The following is a 20,111-nucleotide window of genomic DNA, read 5'->3' on the forward strand; positions in this document are numbered from 1 at the left end:
GCAGAGGCGAGAGTTGAGCTGGAATTGGGCAGGCAGTGGCTTCCTTGGGCTCCACCCAGAAAGTCACAGGAAGATAAAGGCTCAGTGTTCTGCCTGAGTGGAATCATCTCCTCTAGGCCTCCACATCTGCCCCCCCAGGCTCACAGTTTCTCATTAAAGGCAGACAGAGGAAATATTTTTCAGTGTTTGATGGGTGCCAGACGGACAACATGAGAGCAGAAATAGACTCTCATTCCATCAGCAGCCAGCACACAAAGGGCAATGTGGCTGAACATAAAATCAGAGAGAGAGGCAATATAATAACATAAATAATCTGGGGTTTATCACTGATGCTCTGAATGTAAAGACTGAAATCAGGCTGTAATAGGTAATAATAGACATAGGATACGGAACACCGCAGACACACACACACACGGTGCCAATTTATCAAAGGGGTACCCGTCTGATATGGATTTGTGATTTACAGTGTCCTTCACACCTTTGTTGTGAAAAACAGCAAGATTTCATGTGTTCCTGTTGTTTTCTCACATTTTCAATTATTTTTTCATAGTGTTGCTTCAGAGTCACATAGAGAGAGACTGAAGCAACATGAGGGAGCGCTGCTCCATTGGAGTTTATGGACCATGACATAGAACATTAGCCTTTTATCTTTCCTACCAACCCAACTGTGCTGTGCTGGCTCAGATATTTTATTTCCACATTGTCCTTTTTAGCACGGGTCCAGCAACTATGGTGGATTCGTAGCCAGTTCAACACCGTTTAGCAAAGTTTGGCTTGGGTCAGTGGTGGGGACAGGGTATATGTATGTCCATCTTCAAATTGCAATGGATAGATTGGAATGCTTTACAAATATACACAGACAGGAAGTGACCCTAATCTGTATGTGTATTGCCTCTGTCTTCTTCAGCCCCACTGACTACAGAACCACTGTCAGACACTGAGTTAGTTCTAGTCTGGAATGAGTTTGGCCTCGGGCTAAACTAGAGCTAAAATCAGTTAGATACTTCTTTAGTCTTTGAAAGGTTGACAATGTGTGGTTTCCACTTCTTTGGGCACTGGCTACTTCAGGAATTGTATTCTGATTATACTGTGATCGAAAGTCTTTAAGTTGAAGGAAAGACATGACAAAGAAAAAGGAAGCATTTAGAGCGCTTGAGCCAATGACTTCTCCATATTATCAATACATTATAATCACAACATGGGCCCCTATCTGGGTCTACTGTTGAAAAGAGGGAAGATACCCATGTGTCTAACTAAACAAATGTGGAAGCATGCCCGACACACAGTGGGCCTTGATCTCAGTTCGCTCTCATCTGGAGCCAGTCAGGTGGTTATCAAGGCCAAGAAGTCCCAGACTAATGGCACATTTCCATATAGGATTTTCCCTGGTGTTTTACCCAAAAGGCTCAGGATCTACGTTGGCCGGCACCTGTGTCACACTGGACTGCGGCTCCAGCAGACCTGCTCTCACTTGGGGCCAACTAAATGTGAACTTTAACACCTTCTCACAAAGAAACAGTTTTGATTATTCAGAGGTTGTTGATTCTGCTCTTCACAAGTCCTCGCTGTCAGCCCTAGCTATGGAAACACAATTTCCATAGTATATTTCCCTAGTGTAACACTGGTGTTCGAGTCGAAAAGCAGCATAACAGAACAAGCAAAACCCGCCTGTGAGCCAAGTCTAATTAAAAATGGGAGGCCAGATGTTTTGCCTCTACTGTGCCTTTTCCCAAATGCTTCCCCTTGGCAGCTAAAGCTTCCCTGCCAACCTGAGACACATTTTGAAGTTCATTAAAGCAATATTATATGCTTTTACTCTCGGGCAAGCAGAGATGCGGATGCTTCCAATTTTGTTAAGGACATAGTGTTCATGTTTCAAATAGAGCAGTTGATAAAACAGGTCTAGACTTAATCCCTTGATAAGATAATTCTGAAAGTTATTCACCATGGGAAAAGATGTATTTATTCCTCTTGGAATGTGTAGTGTCTGACAACAAGTGTGTAGTTCACCTGCTGACAAAAGTGGGAGAAAAGCCTAATATTATTCAACATTGTTCAACAAAGTTCCGTTACCTTTACCTTTACTTGATGTCATAACCATGTCATAATATGTCATAACAGCGTCATAATATGTTATAACAGCTGATATATCTTGTCATAACCTGTCATAATATGGTCATAACACTGTCATGACCCATGTATTTACACCTGTTGTGACATATATTGTGTTAAATCTGTTGTTGTAATTAACAATTTATAATCATGTTCTTTCATGATTTTAAATAACTTGTAGAAAATACACTTTATGACACTGTCATGAAGCGCTATGACCATCATAATCAGACCTATCACGTACAGGCCCTTATACCAGTCAAAGAGGGTGTTTTGTCCTGCTCCTGGAATCTGCTCCTGCATTCATCCCAGTCATCAGCAGCAGTGCAATGGGGTAGGTGCATGTCTGACATCCATGTGTGCACAATTATAATGCTAATTTAATATGGCCAATATATTTTTTTATTATACTATGGTATTTTATTAAGGCTATTGTTGTGTCTTTGGCTATGCCTGGTTAAGTGATATGACATGCTATTCTATGAAATAATTTCTACATAATTAATATTACCTGATTGAGCTAATCATGTAAATGTAATTAACTAGAGAGTCGGGGCACCACAAAATAATATTTATAGAGCTGTTATCTTCCGAATAAACTCTTAAAGACCTAGTAATATTTTACATCAATAGCAGTCAATATTAATCGTCACCTTAATTCAGTCTCATCTGAAAGTTGTAAATTCTTGGTTATCTGCACGAACCCTGGCTAACAAGTTGAATCAGCAATACGAAATTGGGTTTAATTATTTATTTACTAAATACCCAACTAATCACACAGAATTACATATACACAAAATTAATCAACTTGATTACAAATTACGTCATAAAGGAAAATGACCCTCGCGGGCGGAACAGATATGACAGCTTGTTACACAAAAGAAAAGGGGCTGGGCTTGAGTGAAAGAGCTGGAAGACTGAGGAACAAAGGGCAAAGCTGTGCTATTGTAAATACAGTATCTTATGCAATCTAAATTACTTCCCATTTGGAAAAGGAAAATGCAATAAATATTTACTCTGAGCTGCGCTTCGGTAGGTTGGTGGTAGATGGAAGGCCGTGTTACCCAACTGAGTCCTTTGAAGAATGTCTCTGCTGGTAAATTGAATACGCTGTAGTAACGTCGTTGTGTGGTAGACTGGATACTTCCTAACCTGCGTTTGCAGCTGCTGTTGCTAACTCAACGGCTAGGAGGTATCACTTCTGTAGTGAATAAGAGTTCCAAGTTCATACCATTCGCAACCAAAGCTCACGCTGATGTTGGCTTCGTTCTGTAGTTATTATCTGAACCATTCTGACATCGGACCGTCGTCCTCACATCCTCATCCTCATATTGTCATCAAGACTTTATATAGGAAGGGAGAGAAGGGCGTGTTTGAAAGGTTTTATAGCCCGTGTCCCTTCACAGGGGCAGGCACTGATTGAGAAGAGCCCTACCTTATGAAAACCAAAATCTCACATTTTAGCAGCTAAAATCACATTTCATCCCATCTCGAATAATTTAATATTCAAACATTTAAATTGAACAAAAATCCCATGTGAATCCGATAACTCTGATGTGTAGACTTTCCAATTTAGAGTTTGTCATCTTATCATTGATGAGAATGTCTCAGATGACAACCGAACTGACATCATATTCATTAAGTACCAGCGCATATGTTCAATTGGTCGGATTACCAGAATATAGTTCATTTCCACCCATCTTCTGATGTTCCCAGAATCTCTATGTTAACCAAGGGTTCTGCAAATGTAACATCAGTAGGGTAGAGTGAGGAAAAGGGGTGAAGATGTATTTATGACTGTCATAAACCTACCACCAGGCCAATGTCATGACAGTCCCCCCCATGTTGGGTTCAATCTTGTGAATAACCTGCATCTTGCAAACCAACATAAAAATGGCCGTGGGTTGTCCTGGTTGTGGACCATCGTTGTGGTCCCCATCTGGTGGTCGACCTGGGTAGGGTGTCTGCAAATGAAGAAGTCCGCTCCATGGCTGGGCAGCGATGTCTGGATTGGGATCGCCGTTCTGGACCCGTCGTCTGGTCGTCCAGACTGGAAGATCTGGGCAGTAACATAGGCAGATGTTAACAACGCACACACACTCGTGAAATATATCATTACATTTCCTCCCAAATGAGCGGCGTTGTGGCACTAACTGATGGTTGTATGGGGAAGTTGGTTATGGCTCTATCACTTTCTACGTGCCGAAGAAAATGAAACAAAATGAATGAAAACATAAACACAACAAATATAGTTATGCCCCCTTAATCATCTAATTGGACTATATTCTATCTACATCCATGGTCTTGGCAAAATGACCCTATCCTGGCATTGTCTAATGTCATATCTATGGCTTTCTTAATTTGCGGGGTGTTGCTTAGGGTACTATCCTAAGTTGATAACTATCATAAGTCTACAGCTACAGCTACTAATATCATAAGTCTACAGCTGTAAGGCACTAGTTTTGGGCAGTCTACATGGATGACCTATGGACTTCTGGGAAGAAAACTGGTGAGTGCTATAGCTGTAGAGTTATAGGCCTCAAAATAAATGTTCAACTTTACTAAGACTGGAATTTTGCTTTGACTCTTAAGTGATCCTAGCATAAATCCTAATTGGATGTTCCATTGAGCATGTGTGTTTATGCTTACGCAAGCTCACATGACAAGGGAAGGAAACCAAGTATCCTGGCAGATTACAACTTGTTCAGAATGAGTCTGACGTAGTCAGGTAATTTTCAGGTCAATGCCTGGAGGTCAGTCAGAATTGGTGTTGAGAGAGTCTGTAGTGGTTTTACTACCAGTCACTGTCTTCCACTATTGTAGTGGCGGTAGGTATTCAGAAGTCTACTTCATAGCTATGTGATCCACGGAGGAGCTAACCACATGATGGAAGTACTCTTTAAGGATTAGACCAGTCGTACGTGGTGTGATCGTGGTTCATGACTTCTAATAACTTTTCTCCTGAACGGAGAGTTCTATTTATTAGTGGCGCGTGTTAACCATTGGAAGAATGTAATGGAGATTCCCTTCCCCGTGTTGCACTCTGAGTGACTCCTATGTTGCTATTATAATATAGCAATTTAACTTGTGGGGTTACTAATCTTCTTACTGAGTGTTGCTGGACTGACTGTGGTACTGGTACTCAAGGGGTCCAGTTGTCCTACTGATTTATTCTGAAATGTTATCCTACAGGAATACATGATTAGAGCATTTTACTAGTTGTCTTGTAGTGACTACTACACATGACAAGGAACGATTATTGTTGCCATTTGTTTTGGAGGTGGACATGTCCACTGGACTTCCTTTATGACCAGTGTGGTACACCTCAGTACTATCTTAGATGTGTTCTAAGATAATCCCCGTCTAGGGGCCTGTCTGCTCCTCATTGTTCTTAAATGGGAGTTTACAACTAGATTTGATTTATGCTCTGGCGGCCTCTTACGGTGTTGTCCGTAGTCTCAACCCCCCACCGGCCTCGATAAGGCTCATCATGGGTCTGGGCTACTATTCCCCCCTTTGTGTCTCGGGACCCCTCCACCAGCGGGTGGTGTTTGTATCCGAGGCCCAAGCGAAAAGTTCTGACCCTATGTACGAGTTGTCAGTGGCCGCGTTATTATGAGAGTGGCTGTAACCTTTCAAACAAATCTCCTGGTGTTTGTGGTTCAACACCCTCAGTGGCTGTAAAGGTCTGTCAGTCACCACCGTGTCTGCGTGTGGCAACCACTTCAGTACCTCCGAACTGAGACGAGGATATCGCAAAGTGTTTCACCAGTGGGAGTCATCAGGTCAGTTGCTGGACTGACTCCATTAGTGTCATTGTCAGGGTTGACAGTCCCTCACAGAGCGTGTGTCATCGGAAGCAGAGTATACTCTGCGCATCGATGTTTTTCTTGCTGAGACGGCCGCAGTGTTTGCGGAAGTGTCCGAAGGGCAAGAGAAGTCCATCTCAACTACCGTATTGCACGACTGCAAGGAGGAAGGAAGTTGCTCATTCACAGAGACAGCTGGCTTCGAAATCATGACAAGGATGGTCAATCAGATTGGCTGATGGAATGTGTCGAGATATCGAAATATCTCCTTGGATCGGATTAGGCCCCAAGAGGTTTCTAAACGTCTTTTTCCCAAGGGGTGCATTCGACAGATACCCCTCGTGAATGACTGCGTTGCAGCTAGCGTTAGGGGATGACAGTGTGGTCGGTGGAGAAGGAACGGTGGCCTGTGACCATAACTGGATGGTTTTCCAATCCATCAATGGGAGTAACCGATCCATCAAGTCTGTTTCAAGTAGCAGGGGTACAGTTTTGAGGCTGGTAACATACACAGGGTAGATGAGCGATATGTCCTTGAAGTGTAGTTTCAGCATAACTCTCAATGTGAGAGGCAAGGTAGTCTGAGTGACCCCTCGAAGTGTAGTGTTGCATCGTTACACTTTTAACCAACGTTTAGTTGGCTTCAAAGCCCTTTTTAGATCATCAAACAATGTTTGAGAGATGAGTGATATTGTCGCACCCGAATCAATTAGCGCATGACAAGTTAAGCAGTCCTCCAGGACTGTTTCCAGGTATGGTCGTTTCGATTCGTGTTTAGTGGACATATGGAGTGATCGTTCGCAACAACGTGATGTGTCAATTCTGTTCAAGGTGGAAGCAGATCAACTTTTCAGAATTTGAGTGGGCTTGGCTTTAACGCAGCATTTGACCTTTTTCTTTGTAACCTTTGTATCAGAGTCTATAGTCAAAGCCTGTGGGCTTGAATGAGAGCGGGAGAGATTTGAATTTTAACGTCCTTGCTATGGGTGTCCTGCGGACCTGGTGTCCGGTAATTCCCCCTCTAGTCCTTGTGACTTATCTTTTACCCTTTTCTCAAATGTTTCTCGCTTTAGTTCTTCACATAGTGGAACTTCCGGAGAACATTGGTCTAAGTTTGATCATCCTTCAACCTTTTGTTACCCTTGTGCTCTGACACTTTGTGTGGGTTGGGTGCAGGAAAGTAGTGAACAGGTCGATTGTAGCGGTAGTCGTTTTGATGGGGACGTACTTTACAGTTATTTTGACCGTGGAGGTTATTGGAATCATGGTTTCCTGGTAGAAACTGTTGTTGTGCGATAATGCACCCTCTAACTGGAGTGAGTGCTCCTGGTCAAACTTCAAAACCGAGTGGTCAGGGCTCTTAGCGTTGTGAACTTTTGATGCCTCAAAAGCTGTGCTTGCAAACTCTCTGAGTTGTAAGATAGGCAAGCCAACGTGGGCTGCAGGGCCCAAGTAGGTCATGAAGGTGGGATACATGTTTGACAGGAACATTTGTTTAAATGGTAACAGGTCTCCCATACCTGTTTCAGTGAGTAGGCCAAAGTAAGCTGAACGAAGCCTATGATAGTAAGCTTGTGGGTGTTCATTCCGAGCTTGTTTGACCGTGTTAGCCAGTGAGCTATCGTGTTTACGTGTTGCAGAACCACTGAATTCTAATTTCAAAGCTGTGGCAAGTTTAGCGTAGTCATTTAGCACGTGTTGCTGTTGTAGGCGAATGAACCTTGTCACGTGTCTATTCGGCGTTCGCTTCAACAGGTAAACACTGTCAGAACCCATAGCGTTCAGGTAGCCATCCAACACGTCCTCTATGTCAACTAGGAACCTCTCAGTATTGTTTGGCTAACCTGGAACGGGGTCAAAGGTGGGGAAATTCTTGACGAGTTTGTCAAGGTATTCCGCGGCAAGCGGGCGGAGAGGGTTGGCTTCACCTGTGGGGAAAGTGGGGCCGAAAGGCCAAGAGGAGAAGCCAAGCTTTGGCTTTGTTGGCCAAGAGGCGCCATATTACTCAGTGCCGAATGGCCGAGAGGAGAAGACTGAGGGACACTTAATTGTGACTCCCAAACCCGCACGCGGGAGCATAATCATCGCCTGAAACTAACACTTACGCAATGTAGCCGCCTACGGCTATTCTTCAACATAAATGCGTAAAACTACGTCACAATGCTGTAGACACCTTGGGGAATACGTAGAAAGTGTAAGCTCGTTGATGGCACATTCACAGCTCAACAGGGACTCATTGGAACGCAGCGCTTTCAAAACCTGGGGCACTTCCGGATTGGATTTTTCTCAGGCTTTCGCCTGCAACATCAGTTCTGTTATACTCACAGACAATATATTTACAGTATTGGAAACGTTGTTTTCTATCCAAAGCTGTCAATTATATGCATATTCTAGCATCTTGTCCTGACAAAATATCCTGTTTAAAACGGGAACATTTTTTCCCCAAAAATTAAAATACTGCCCCTAGAGTCGCAACAGGTTAATGGAGGCAATGTCTGAAACCTATCATCTTCACTCCTTTGAGTGCAGGGCTATGGTTGCTTGAATGGGTAGTCACGCTGTGGAGCGTGACCATCCCGGATTTCCTCCAGATGGTACCTAAGGGTGGTATTCTGCTGCATTGCAGAGTCCACTTGAGCGCTTAGAGCACTGATTTTGGACACGTGAGTTTTTCGGACTCAAACTTATCTGTCATGGTTTGCAGATAGAGGTCTTGAGTACGGAGTGAGAGATTCAGTGATAACATTTCTTCCTCTTGCTTAGAAATCAAGATTTCCATCTTCATCACCCGAGTTCTCTCATCATTCATTTGGTCAGCGACTTCAATGAGTTCTGCTGATTTGTCATCCAACTTAGTCATTGTGTTCATCAATTGATTGTCTTTGGTCTGCAGAATTTTGAGTAGAACCGTGTTACTCTGAGTAACTTTCAACAAAACTGCCTGCACGTTATCAAATTGCACGCACCTGTATTTATCTAGTTTGGAGTGGACTACATCGTATTTAGTTTTGGCTAAATCGAGTTGTTCCTGGAGAGTTTGTGCTCGTTCATCGTCATAAGTATTTGCAATTACTTTTAATTGTTCAGATTTCAAACGCAGTTCCTCGACTAGCAGAATGTTTTAATTTCCTGCTTTTGTCAATAGTTGCTCTCCACCTGTCCCCTCATGTTAGCCATGTCTGGCATGTGCTTCAGCTGTGCACTGTGGTATTGGACCGATGTCACATTTCTATGGCGATACATCAATGCAAAAGTGAGGAGAACCGTCACAAAGCCTGTGTTTGATGGTTGATTTTGGAGAGCGTTCGCAATTTCGGCTGTTTTTCGCTAATAGCATAATTAGGGTTGGTATTGCTGCTGAGGTCAGAGATCAATCATTTTATGGGTGGAGGTTCACTCATTAGCGGAGGAGTGGTGACCACCTCCTTTGATAGCTTGCACATTATTAGAAAAATTTAGAGAAATTTTTCCTATTTTTCTTTTCAAAGTTTGGGTTTGGAATTCATTGGAAGCTACAAAGACAAGTTTAATCTATTTATAGACGTTGACAAACGATCAGTACCGTACCAGTGATGTGGAAGTTGGACGAGAATTAATTTGCAAAAGCAAATTGAATTAATTAATCAATGCCAATGATTAATCCTACCTGGGTAGGCTATCTGCGTATTAAACTTTAATTAACCTGAGAAGTTCCTTCATCTAGGTTAATATGAGAAGTTTAAAAGTTTCTCATTTGATTGGAAGAACATTAAGTTATGTTCAACAATTTAACTTATTAAATTGAATGAGACGATAATCCATACAATCTCCATTGATTGGATATCATAATTGTAAACAGTAGATCAAATGTTGGGAACATTCAACACTGTGGTACACTTCACCCTAAGACCGAAACCACATGGGATTCCCGCTGGGGCGGGGCTTCTGTCAGTACTGGATTACTGAATGGTTTTGCAAAAAACAAATCTTACTGATTGATCCATTTAATGATAAATCAGATCTGTATAGGCTACTTTGGAATTAAACTTGAATTAACCTGAGAAGTTGCTTCATCTAGGTTAGTTTGGAAAAAGTTTACAATGTCTTATTTAGAAAACTCATCAAGTTGGATATAATTTAAAATATCTATTTCAGAATGTAAATTGCCAGATTTACACTTATTAGTTCAATTGGATAAGGCATTGATATCCATCTGGATATCATAAGGAATGACTTGAGTGTGACCTGAATAATTCTTCATGAACGAATATACTGGGCACAGTGGTCAATGATTTCACACACTGAATTCAAACGGAACTACCCGGGGCGGGACTTCCGTTCCGCAAGGCGGGGGAATTTCAACGTAGCACAAGAAAACAAAATGGCTTTTTCCCCTCGTTAGTTTTAGCATGCAAGCAAAACCCTCATTTGTGGCTGAAAATGCAGCACATGGGATTCCCTTGGCAAGGGAAAGGTTGTACGTAACGTATTATGTTCAAACCCTTTTCGGCGTTTTATGACGATGTTTTAACCGGAACACGCGGCAACAACGGTCTACTCGCGAGGAAGCGGAAGAGAGACAGATATATATATATATATCGCTGGTCAAGCTTATATCTCCTGAATTTCAATCGGCTGGCTCTTTGTCCTCCCTCGAGAAATGAATAATGACCGAGCCAACCCGCGTCTGAAACGCGCCAGGCCCTGCGTTTGGCCAAACGCTCTATTTCTCAGATTTCTATAATTGGCTTTCTCAGCCCTCATACAGAAATGTATTCGTTTACGTTACTCACTGATTACGTCAGCGAACAACACGGAGGAGGGGAATTTTCAGCACCCACACACCCAAAAATGCTTGTCATTAACTCTCCAAAAATGTATACAATAACTTGGTATATTATGTAATCTGTTTTTCAATTTTATACAGGCTGAATCAATCAATGTCACACATTTATCTTCATTCAGGCAATGAATACAGTAGCGTAGTGGGAGAGTTATGATTGGATATTGCAAGTGATGGTTGAACACATTGTTAGAAATCCACCTCTTGAACTGTGTTTCAAAACATTTCAGAACATTACAATCCCACTAATACTAGGATAAAAGTGAAGGAGCGTTATCCCGTCTCTTCTGCCCAATATGACAAATGAGCATGTTTGTGGTGGTGTGCTGTAAGTAACCCATGCCATCTGCCATCCCCACAGTCTCCTGTGGAGAGATCATTAATTACCCCCTCCTCTCAGTAGGGAGGTGGGAGGTAAACACTTACGTAAATAGCTTAAATGCTCGCCAAGATATCAAGAGTTATTTAATTAATTCACTCATTAATTATTATCAAAAGTATTGTTACAGTACTGAATTAAGTCCACATCCAAAGTAAGGCTATGCCCCATACTTAAATATCATTTACATACTGAATGAGACGTTTACAATGTCTTGTCTTCTTTCATAATGCATTACAACTATTGCATTATAAGGCACTGTCTGTCTCGCCCGAAAAAAACACACAAGGTAAAACTGCCATACCATTCTGTCTGGTGGATCCTCTGTGACCCTGTTCTCCTCAGTAAAAAAGTAGGCTATGCATATACCATTAACTGGTTCATGTTGAACTGTGGAGACACAGTCCCAGTCAATGACAGCTACCAGTCTGTGGTTGAGTTCTACTCGGATCTGTTCCATGAGCATATTGTAATCTTATTGCCTGGAACGCTGGCTGAGGCTGATGGGAGTGTAATACATTGCATACCTCTGCACTCTGCAGTTCATTGTCTTAATTAGAGGCAGAGTTAGTGTCTCTATAACACAGCTCATCTTTCTTTCCAACACTCTTTTTTTTTTTCTTCATCTCTTTCTCTCTTTTTCTCCCAGAGAGGGGGGCCGGGCAGTGATGTCAGAGCAGGGCTGTTTCCGTGGCAATGAGTTGTCAGGGATATGAAGCAGGGCGCTCTTTTTTCCCTCCACATATCCCTGCTTCCTAAATAAGGGCCGGAGACCAGAGAGAGCTTCTCTGGCACTAATGTCTGTGGAGACAGTGCCCGGGGGACTCCGGAGTCACAGATCCAGTGTAAAACCCAGTGAGTGGAGAGGTTCTCCCTAACTGCAGGCTGGGGGACTGGCGTAATTAGCCCTTTAGATGTCGTCTGTTGAATAAGAATGGGGCTCCGATGCGCTCAGAAGGCACTGGTCTGAAGGGTTTATTTAATTTGCCAGGCACTAACGAGAAAAATAAATGCTCAACTCTCTGCTTTTGTGGGTGTGCCGATTTGTTTCCTTCTGATTGCTGTGTGCAGTTTAATACCCTCTTTCATCATGCATTTCAGCAGGCCACAAAGCGGCTCTCTCTTTCTCCAGTAATGTGCAACGCTATTGAGCTTTTCCTACCAAGATCTCCCAGTTGTTTTCCCTCTAATCAAATACATTTTCTAAAATCAAGAGTAGATATAAGTCATAATTAGCCTTTCTGATGCTTCTCTCTCTCTCTCTCTCTCTCTCTCTCTCTCTCTCTCTCTCTCTCTCTCTCTCTCTCTCTCTCTCTCTCTCTCTCTCTCTCTCTCTCTCCCACACACACTTACTTTCTGTCAGGCGTACACACCTCTTTGCTGCCCATGCTTTATGAACTCTATGAAGGTTTGTCTGCTGTTCTTTGTGCGGAATTGAAGAGTAGTTCAAAGTAGCTCTCCATGGTGCTGAACTAACTGCTTGTATTGACCAAGGAGCTATTTTAGTGTTCATTAAATTATGGTTGCTACTTGTATGTTAAAGAAACATTGCAATGCATCCATTGTGCATCAACAAAACATCCATAATCTAACGTTGGTGAAAGAGACTTCTACTTCTGTATTTTTGCCTGAACTACAGTAATACCAATTAAATGAATTTAAATAGCTAATGTTATCTATTGTCTCTGAATTTGTAAAAAAGGACAAAGCTGAGATATTTGTCATTTTGTTCCCCTGCTGTTAATTATGAACTGAAAATGTCACATTTTCTTTCTATTGATTTACGAAGAGTTTAATTGGCTTCTGTTCTAATTATCTGGTTCCATGTTGTGTTATTTCAGAAGCTAATTTACAGATAAGCCTAGGTTTGGGTGGGGAAAGGAGAATGTACCTGACTTAAGGAAAGAGAAGCTAATTACCAGTATTGTGTTAAGACTCTAACCCTTCTCCCACACAAGTCTTCCTAGCCGCCCTATCAGCCTGTCTCACAGCCCTTTCTCATTACCCCCAACCCCCCTTTCCCCCAGCCCTTACCTCCACCCCATCTCACTGCATTGTTTTCCCATTTAGACACCAAATCCGACTCATCAGACAGGTTTTTACTGCCCAGTGCTGTGCTCCAGAGTCAGGACCCCAAATCAGCTCTTCACAAAGGAACCCAACATGTTCCATTTGAGTTCTCTATCACTCTCAGCTAAAAAAATAAAATGGCAATATAATTATTAGGGGGGGCAGCTATATTGCTTTTACTCTCCAAGGTTGACTGCATGATTTCCCTTTTGGAGCTCTGGAGATGCACCACTTGCCATTTCCTACATAATGGTTTAAAAAAAAATCAAAATGCAGCTTAAACAACGGATTCTGTCATTGTGTCATGATTTCATGCCTCCTCTGACAGGAGAAATGGCTCTTTGATGGTGTCTGTGCTCTCATGTGAGCATAATTGTTGGGATTATAGAGGCCTGTATATGTCACATGCAAAGTACACTCTACAGCCTGGGAGACGTGCAGCCTTTTTTCAGCTGGGAAGCAATATTGATTGTGCCAGATATCTGGGTAAAGAAAATTATATTCAACCCACCTATGAATTACATAAGAAATGTGGCTAATAAACGTGCATGCGTGTTGACAGGCCTCATTTTGACATTCATGTGGAATGAAAACTAAAGGCTGAAAACCTTCATCCACAGACTGCGGAATACTATCAAAGACTTTACCATGTACACAACACAGGAATGAACTTTTCTCTCTGTGTCTCTCTGTTAATGTGTGTGTTTGTGTGTGTGGGTGTTGTCTCTCTTTCGTGCACACACATGCACGCAAACAAAAGCACACACACACAAGCACGATACAACAGCCCACTCACCCACAAATTGTCATGAATCTCCATAGACACCCATGTTTGCAGATATTATACATTTAATTAAATGTCTCTTTTGCAGCGGAGATTAATTTAATGATCTGTTCATGTTTATTATAGGCGACTAATGGACCCTCATCCCACACACTTTAAATTAGATTCAATTGTTGGTTATACTTTCAAATGAATTCTGTGGTCAGTGTGGCTCTAATGATGTGTTTTTACAGCTCTCAATAGTGCCACAGTGTTTTGACAAAACTGCACTAGATAAAGGCGGCATACTCTGTAAGTGGGACTGTTCATCCCTACGGATACAGTCAATCTTTCCCGTATTGGTTAACAGTGAGTGCTGACAAACAACCCCGAATGGGCAGTCCTACATCAAACCTTACACAGGCAGCACAAACAGACAGATAAGGGAAGGTATACCGTTTCATCCCAGAAATTGGGCAGTCCTGGCATTGCGATCATGAATATTGACAGAAAATACAGAAAATGTTCCTGCTGCTCATTTTACGATGTCCATCTGCATTGGAAATCTAATTCATTCCTCCACCCTGGATGAACATCTCACCAGCCTGACAAGAGTGATGGATTGCACTTGATATTCATTTTCCCTCATGTTATGCAATCTTCTATTCCTTTGAAAATATATTTCTACTTTCTTTTTGGGCACATTCTGTCTACCTTATAGTGTCACCGCAAGGTCAGAAACATACACTGAACAGAAATATAAACGCAACATCCAACAATTTCAAAAGTTTTACTGAGTTACAGTTCATACATGTGTAAGGTAATCAGTCAATTGAAATAAATAAATTAGGCCCTAATCTATGGATTTTACATGGCTGGGCAGGAGTGCAGGGTACATCCAACCGGCCTCACAACCACAGACCATGTGTAACGATGCCAGCCCAGGACCTCCACATCTGGCTTCTTCACCTGGTGGATCAGAGCTGCTGTTGCCAGATAATTGAGTGTTCATTTCTCTACCACAAGACACCTTCAACGTCATTTAGAGAATGGGGAATGGGGGAAAACGAATTATGAATGGCTGGGCCTACACCCACCCACTGGGCCTGGCTAATTAGTTTTTCCCCCAAAAAAGGCTGTATTACAAACAGAAATACCAGTCAGTTTCATCAGCTGTCCGGGTGGCTGGTCTCAGACGATCCCCCAGGTGAAGAAGCCAGATATGGAGGTCCTGGGCTGGCATGGTTACACATGGTCTGTGGTTGTGAGGCCGGTTGGATGTACCCTGCACTCCTGCCCAGCCATGTAAAATGGCCAAATTCTCGAAACGACGTTGGAGGCATCTTATGTTAGAGAAATGAACACTCAATTATCTGGCAACAGCTCTGGTGGACATTCCTGCAGTCAGCATGCCAATTGCACACTCCCTCAAAACTTGAGACATATGTGTCATTGTGTTGCGTTACACAACTGCACATTTTAGAGTGGCCTTTTATTGTCCCCAGCACAAGATGTAACAATCATGGTCTTTAATCAGCTACTGGATATCCCACACCTGTCAGGTGGGTAGATTATCTTGGCAAAGGACAAATGTTCACTAACAGGGATGTAAACAAATGTGTGCACAAAATTTGAGATAAATACAATTTTGTACATATGGAAAAATTATTTGATACTTAATTTCAGCTCATGAAACATGGGCCCAACGCTTTACATGTTGCATTTATATTTTTATTCAGTACAGTCAGTATAACCATTCTCATTTACACAGAGACTAGATGTAGTATGTCATTCCTTATATTTTATTATTGTAATTTTTAAAATCCTTTTTCTCCCCAATTTCATGAAATCAATTGGTAGTTACAGTCTTGTCACATCCCTGCAACTCCAATACAGACTTGGGAGAGGCGAATGTCGAGAGCCATGCGTCGTCCGAAACACCACCCTGTCACGACCTGAACTGCTTCACCTGTCCGTGTGCTTGTCTCCACCCCCCACCAGATGTCGCCCATCTTCCCCACTCTGGGTATATATACCTGTGTTTTCTAACTGTCTGTGCCAGTTCGTCTTGTTTGTCAAGCTTAGCCGCGTTTGTCCTGTGAGCGAATGTCTTTTCCCTGCCTCTCTTTTCTCGTTCTCCTGGTTTTTGACCCTTGCCTGTCCTGACCCTGTACTCGCCCGTCTGACCACTCTGCCTGTCCCTGAGCCTGAGCCTGCCATCCTGTACCTTTGCTCCACCTCTGGATTACTGAACTCTGCCTGTCCCTGACCCTGAGCCTGAGCCTGCCTGACGTCCTGTACCTTTGCTCCACCTCTGGATTATCAACCCCTGCCTGCCTTGACCTGTCATTTGCCTGCCTCTGGTGTTACAATAACCATTGTTACTTCACACAGTCTTCACTTGGGTCGTACCTTGATTCCTGATAGACCCTGCCAAGCTGCACTGCTTCTTGCCACTCTGCTCGCTTAACCCGGAAGCCAGCCGCACCAATGTGTCAGAGGAAACAGCGTCCAACTGGCGACTGTGTCAGCGTACATGAGCCTGGCCCACCACAGGAGTCGCTAGAGCACGATGGGACAAGGACATCCCGGCCGGCCAAACCCTCCTTTAACCCGGATGGCGCTGGGCCAATTACACGCCGCCTCATGGGTCTCCCGGTCGCGGCCGGCTACGACACAGCCCAGGATCAGTCCCCGGATCTGTAGTGATGCCTCCAGCACTGCGTTAGACCGCTGCCACATTTGGGAGGCCCTAACTTTTTTTAATGACTGGGAACCAAACTCATATATTTTATGTGGTCAGGTGAGTGATGATAAATGTCTCTACATATTTAATTGACATTGATTTTAGTTGGAAGGAGAGAGAGAGAGCAAGAGAGAGGCAGACAGACATGTAGACAGACCCACGCACTCCTAGGTGGAGACGGGGTGTATTCTTCTGCAGGTGGAGTTTAGCAGGGTCAGGGCTACATTAAGCTAGCTAATATACCCTTGGCTGGCTGTTGGTGAGTGCTGTGTTTATGCTGACCAAACAAATTTCACCCCAGCCTGGAGAGAGGCAATCAGCAGTGAGGTCGACAGCACTAATCGATTACTAGACCCGAGTGGTTTGGGTGATTATATATCATTTGTATGTATTGTGTTTACTTACTTAAGTGTATGAGACTCTAATCAAAGCCATTCTACTGATGCACAATGCAGATGCTGCTGAGCTGAATGCTATGCCTTTTTTCCCCGAGTCACTGATTTTATGATCACAGATAACACTTCATCATTATTCTGACAAAACACTGACAGAACCGAAATGACTGGAGTGGAAACTTGATTCAATCTTGATATCATTTAGGCTAGTTGTCATATCAATCAAATGAAAGGGGTAATTTCATTCACTGTGCTCAGCTAACCGTCAGAAACATTATGAGTTCTAAGGGAAACAAAAGCAAATTCATTTCAGTTTAACTGAAAGCAGAATCCAATTTCAAACCCTGCAACTTTTTATTGATTTATAAACAATGTGATATACAAAAACATATTTTCCTATTTCCCATTCTCAGAGAGCATGAAAGACACGCCCACGTGTCCAGACAACAGTCGCACCCTGTAGGAGCTTTGTGTGAATGTTGGGATCTGAGGTGTATCTGTTTGTGGGTAAGGGTGTGTGGATGTCGGAGTCTGAGGTGAGTCTGTATGTGGGTAAGAGTGTATGGATGTTGGGGTCTGAGGTGAGTCTGTTTGTGGGTAAGGGTGTGTGGATGGTTGGGGTCTGAGGTGAGTTTGTATGTGGGTAAGAGTGTATGGATGTTGGGGTCTGAGGTGAGTCTGTTTGTGGGTAAGGGTGTGTGGATGTCGGGGTCTGAGGTGAGTCTGTATGTGGGTAAGGGTGTGTGGATGTTGGGGTCTGAGGTGAGTCTGTTTGTGGGTAAGGGTGTGTGGATGTCGGAGTCTGAGGTGAGTTTGTTTGTGGGTAAGGGTGTGTGGATGGTTGGGGTCTGAGGTGAGTCTGTTTGTGGGTAAGAGTGTATGGATGTTGGGGTCTGAGGTGAGTTTGTTTGTGGGTAAGGGTGTGTGGATGGTTGGGGTCTGAGGTGAGTCTGTTTGTGGGTAAGGGTGTGTGGATGTCGGAGTCTGAGGTGAGTCTGTTTGTGGGTAAGAGTGTATGGATGTTGGGGTCTGAGGTGAGTCTGTTTGTGGGTAAGGGTGTGTGGATGTCGGAGTCTGAGGTGAGTCTGTTTGTGGGTAAGAGTGTATGGATGTTGGGGTCTGAGGTGAGTTTGTTTGTGGGTAAGGGTGTGTGGATGGTTGGGGTCTGAGGTGAGTCTGTATGTGGGTAAGGGTGTGTGGATGTCGGGGTCTGAGGTGAGTCTGTATGTGGGTAAGGGTGTGTGGATGTTGGGGTCTGAGGTGAGTCTGTTTGTGGGTAAGGGTGTGTGGATGTCGGAGTCTGAGGTGAGTCTGTTTGTGGGTAAGAGTGTATGGATGTTGGGGTCTGAGGTGAGTTTGTTTGTGGGTAAGGGTGTGTGGATGGTTGGGGTCTGAGGTGAGTCTGTTTGTGGGTAAGGGTGTGTGGATGTCGGAGTCTGAGGTGAGTCTGTTTGTGGGTAAGAGTGTATGGATGTTGGGGTCTGAGGTGAGTTTGTTTGTGGGTAAGGGTGTGTGGATGGTCGGGGTCTGAGGTGAGTCTGTATGTGGGTAAGGGTGTGTGGATGGTTGGGGTCTGAGGTGAGTCTGTATGTGGGTAAGGGTGTGTGGATGTTGGGGTCTGAGGTGAGTCTGTTTGTGGGTAAGGGTGTGTGGATGGTTGGGGTCTGAGGTGAGTCTGTATGTGGGTAAGAGTGTGTGGATGGTTGGGGTCTGAGGTGAGTCTGTATGTGGGTAAGGGTGTGTGGATGTTGGGGTCTGAGGTGAGTCTGTTTGTGGGTAAGGGTGTGTGGATGGTTGGGGTCTGAGGTGAGTCTGTATGTGGGTAAGGGTGTGTGGATGGTTGGGGTCTGAGGTGAGTCTGTATGTGGGTAAGGGTGTGTGGATGTCGGAGTCTGAGGTGAGTCTGTATGTGGGTAAGGGTGTGTGGATGTCGGAGTCTGAGGTGAGTCTGTATGTGGGTAAGGGTGTGTGGATGTCGGAGTCTGAGGTGAGTCTGTTTGTGGGTAAGAGTGTGTGGATGTCAGGGTCTGAGGTGAGTCTGTTTGTGGGTAAGAGTGTGTGGATGTCGGGGTCTGAGGTGAGTCTGTATGTGGGTAAGCGTGTGTGGATGTTGGGGTCTGAGGTGAGTCTGTTTGTGGGTAAGGGTGTGTGGATGTCGGAGTCTGAGGTGAGTCTGTTTGTGGGTAAGGGTGTATGGATGTTGGGGTCTGAGGTGAGTTTGTTTGTGGGTAAGGGTGTGTGGATGGTTGGGGTCTGAGGTGAGTCTGTATGTGGGTAAGGGTGTGTGGATGGTTGGGGTCTGAGGTGAGTCTGTATGTGTGTAAGGGTGTGTGGATGTCGGGGTCTGAGGTGAGTCTGTATGTGGGTAAGGGTGTGTGGATGTCGGGGTCTGAGGTGAGTCTGTATGTGGGTAAGGGTGTGTGGATGTCGGGGTCTCAGGTGAGTCTGTATGTGGGTAAGGGTGTGTGGATGGTTGGGGTCTGAGGTGAGTCTGTATGTGGGTAAGGGTGTGTGGATGGTTGGGGTCTGAGGTGAGTCTGTATGTGGGTAAGGGTGTGTGGATGTTGGGGTCTGAGGTGAGTCTGTATGTGGGTAAGGGTGTGTGGATGGTTGGGGTCTGAGGTGAGTCTGTATGTGGGTAAGGGTGTGTGGATGGTTGGGGTCTGAGGTGAGTCTGTATGTGGGTAAGGGTGTGTGGATGTTGGGGTCTGAGGTGAGTCTGTATGTGGGTAAGGGTGTGTGGATGTTGGGGTCTGAGGTGAGTCTATATGTGGGTAAGGGTGTGTGGATGGTTGGGGTCTGAGGTGAGTCTGTATGTGGGTAAGGGTGTGTGGATGGTTGGGGTCTGAGGTGAGTCTGTATGTGGGTAAGGGTGTGTGGATGTTGGGGTCTGAGGTGAGTCTGTATGTGGGTAAGGGTGTGTGGATGGTTGGGGTCTGAGGTGAGTCTGTATGTGGGTAAGGGTGTGTGGATGTTGGGGTCTGAGGTGAGTCTGTATGTGGGTAAGGGTGTGTG

The 20,111-nt window shown here is 44.1% G+C and overlaps 1 protein-coding gene across 1 annotated transcript in view; it reads left to right on the plus strand.

Moving 5' to 3' along the window:
• Positions 1 to 18,978: 18,978 nt before the first annotated feature.
• The window catches only part of LOC123990581 (protocadherin-1-like), a 123,423-nt gene continuing 122,290 nt past the window's right edge, over positions 18,979 to 20,111 (plus strand). The window contains 2 exon segments of the mRNA XM_046291203.1: positions 18,979 to 19,308; positions 19,422 to 19,535. Coding sequence (XP_046147159.1) covers positions 18,979 to 19,308; positions 19,422 to 19,535 — 444 coding nt within the window.

This window comes from Oncorhynchus gorbuscha, linkage group LG02 (genome assembly GCF_021184085.1).
Source record: "Oncorhynchus gorbuscha isolate QuinsamMale2020 ecotype Even-year linkage group LG02, OgorEven_v1.0, whole genome shotgun sequence".
In the NCBI taxonomy this organism is placed as follows: Eukaryota; Metazoa; Chordata; class Actinopteri; order Salmoniformes; family Salmonidae; genus Oncorhynchus; species Oncorhynchus gorbuscha.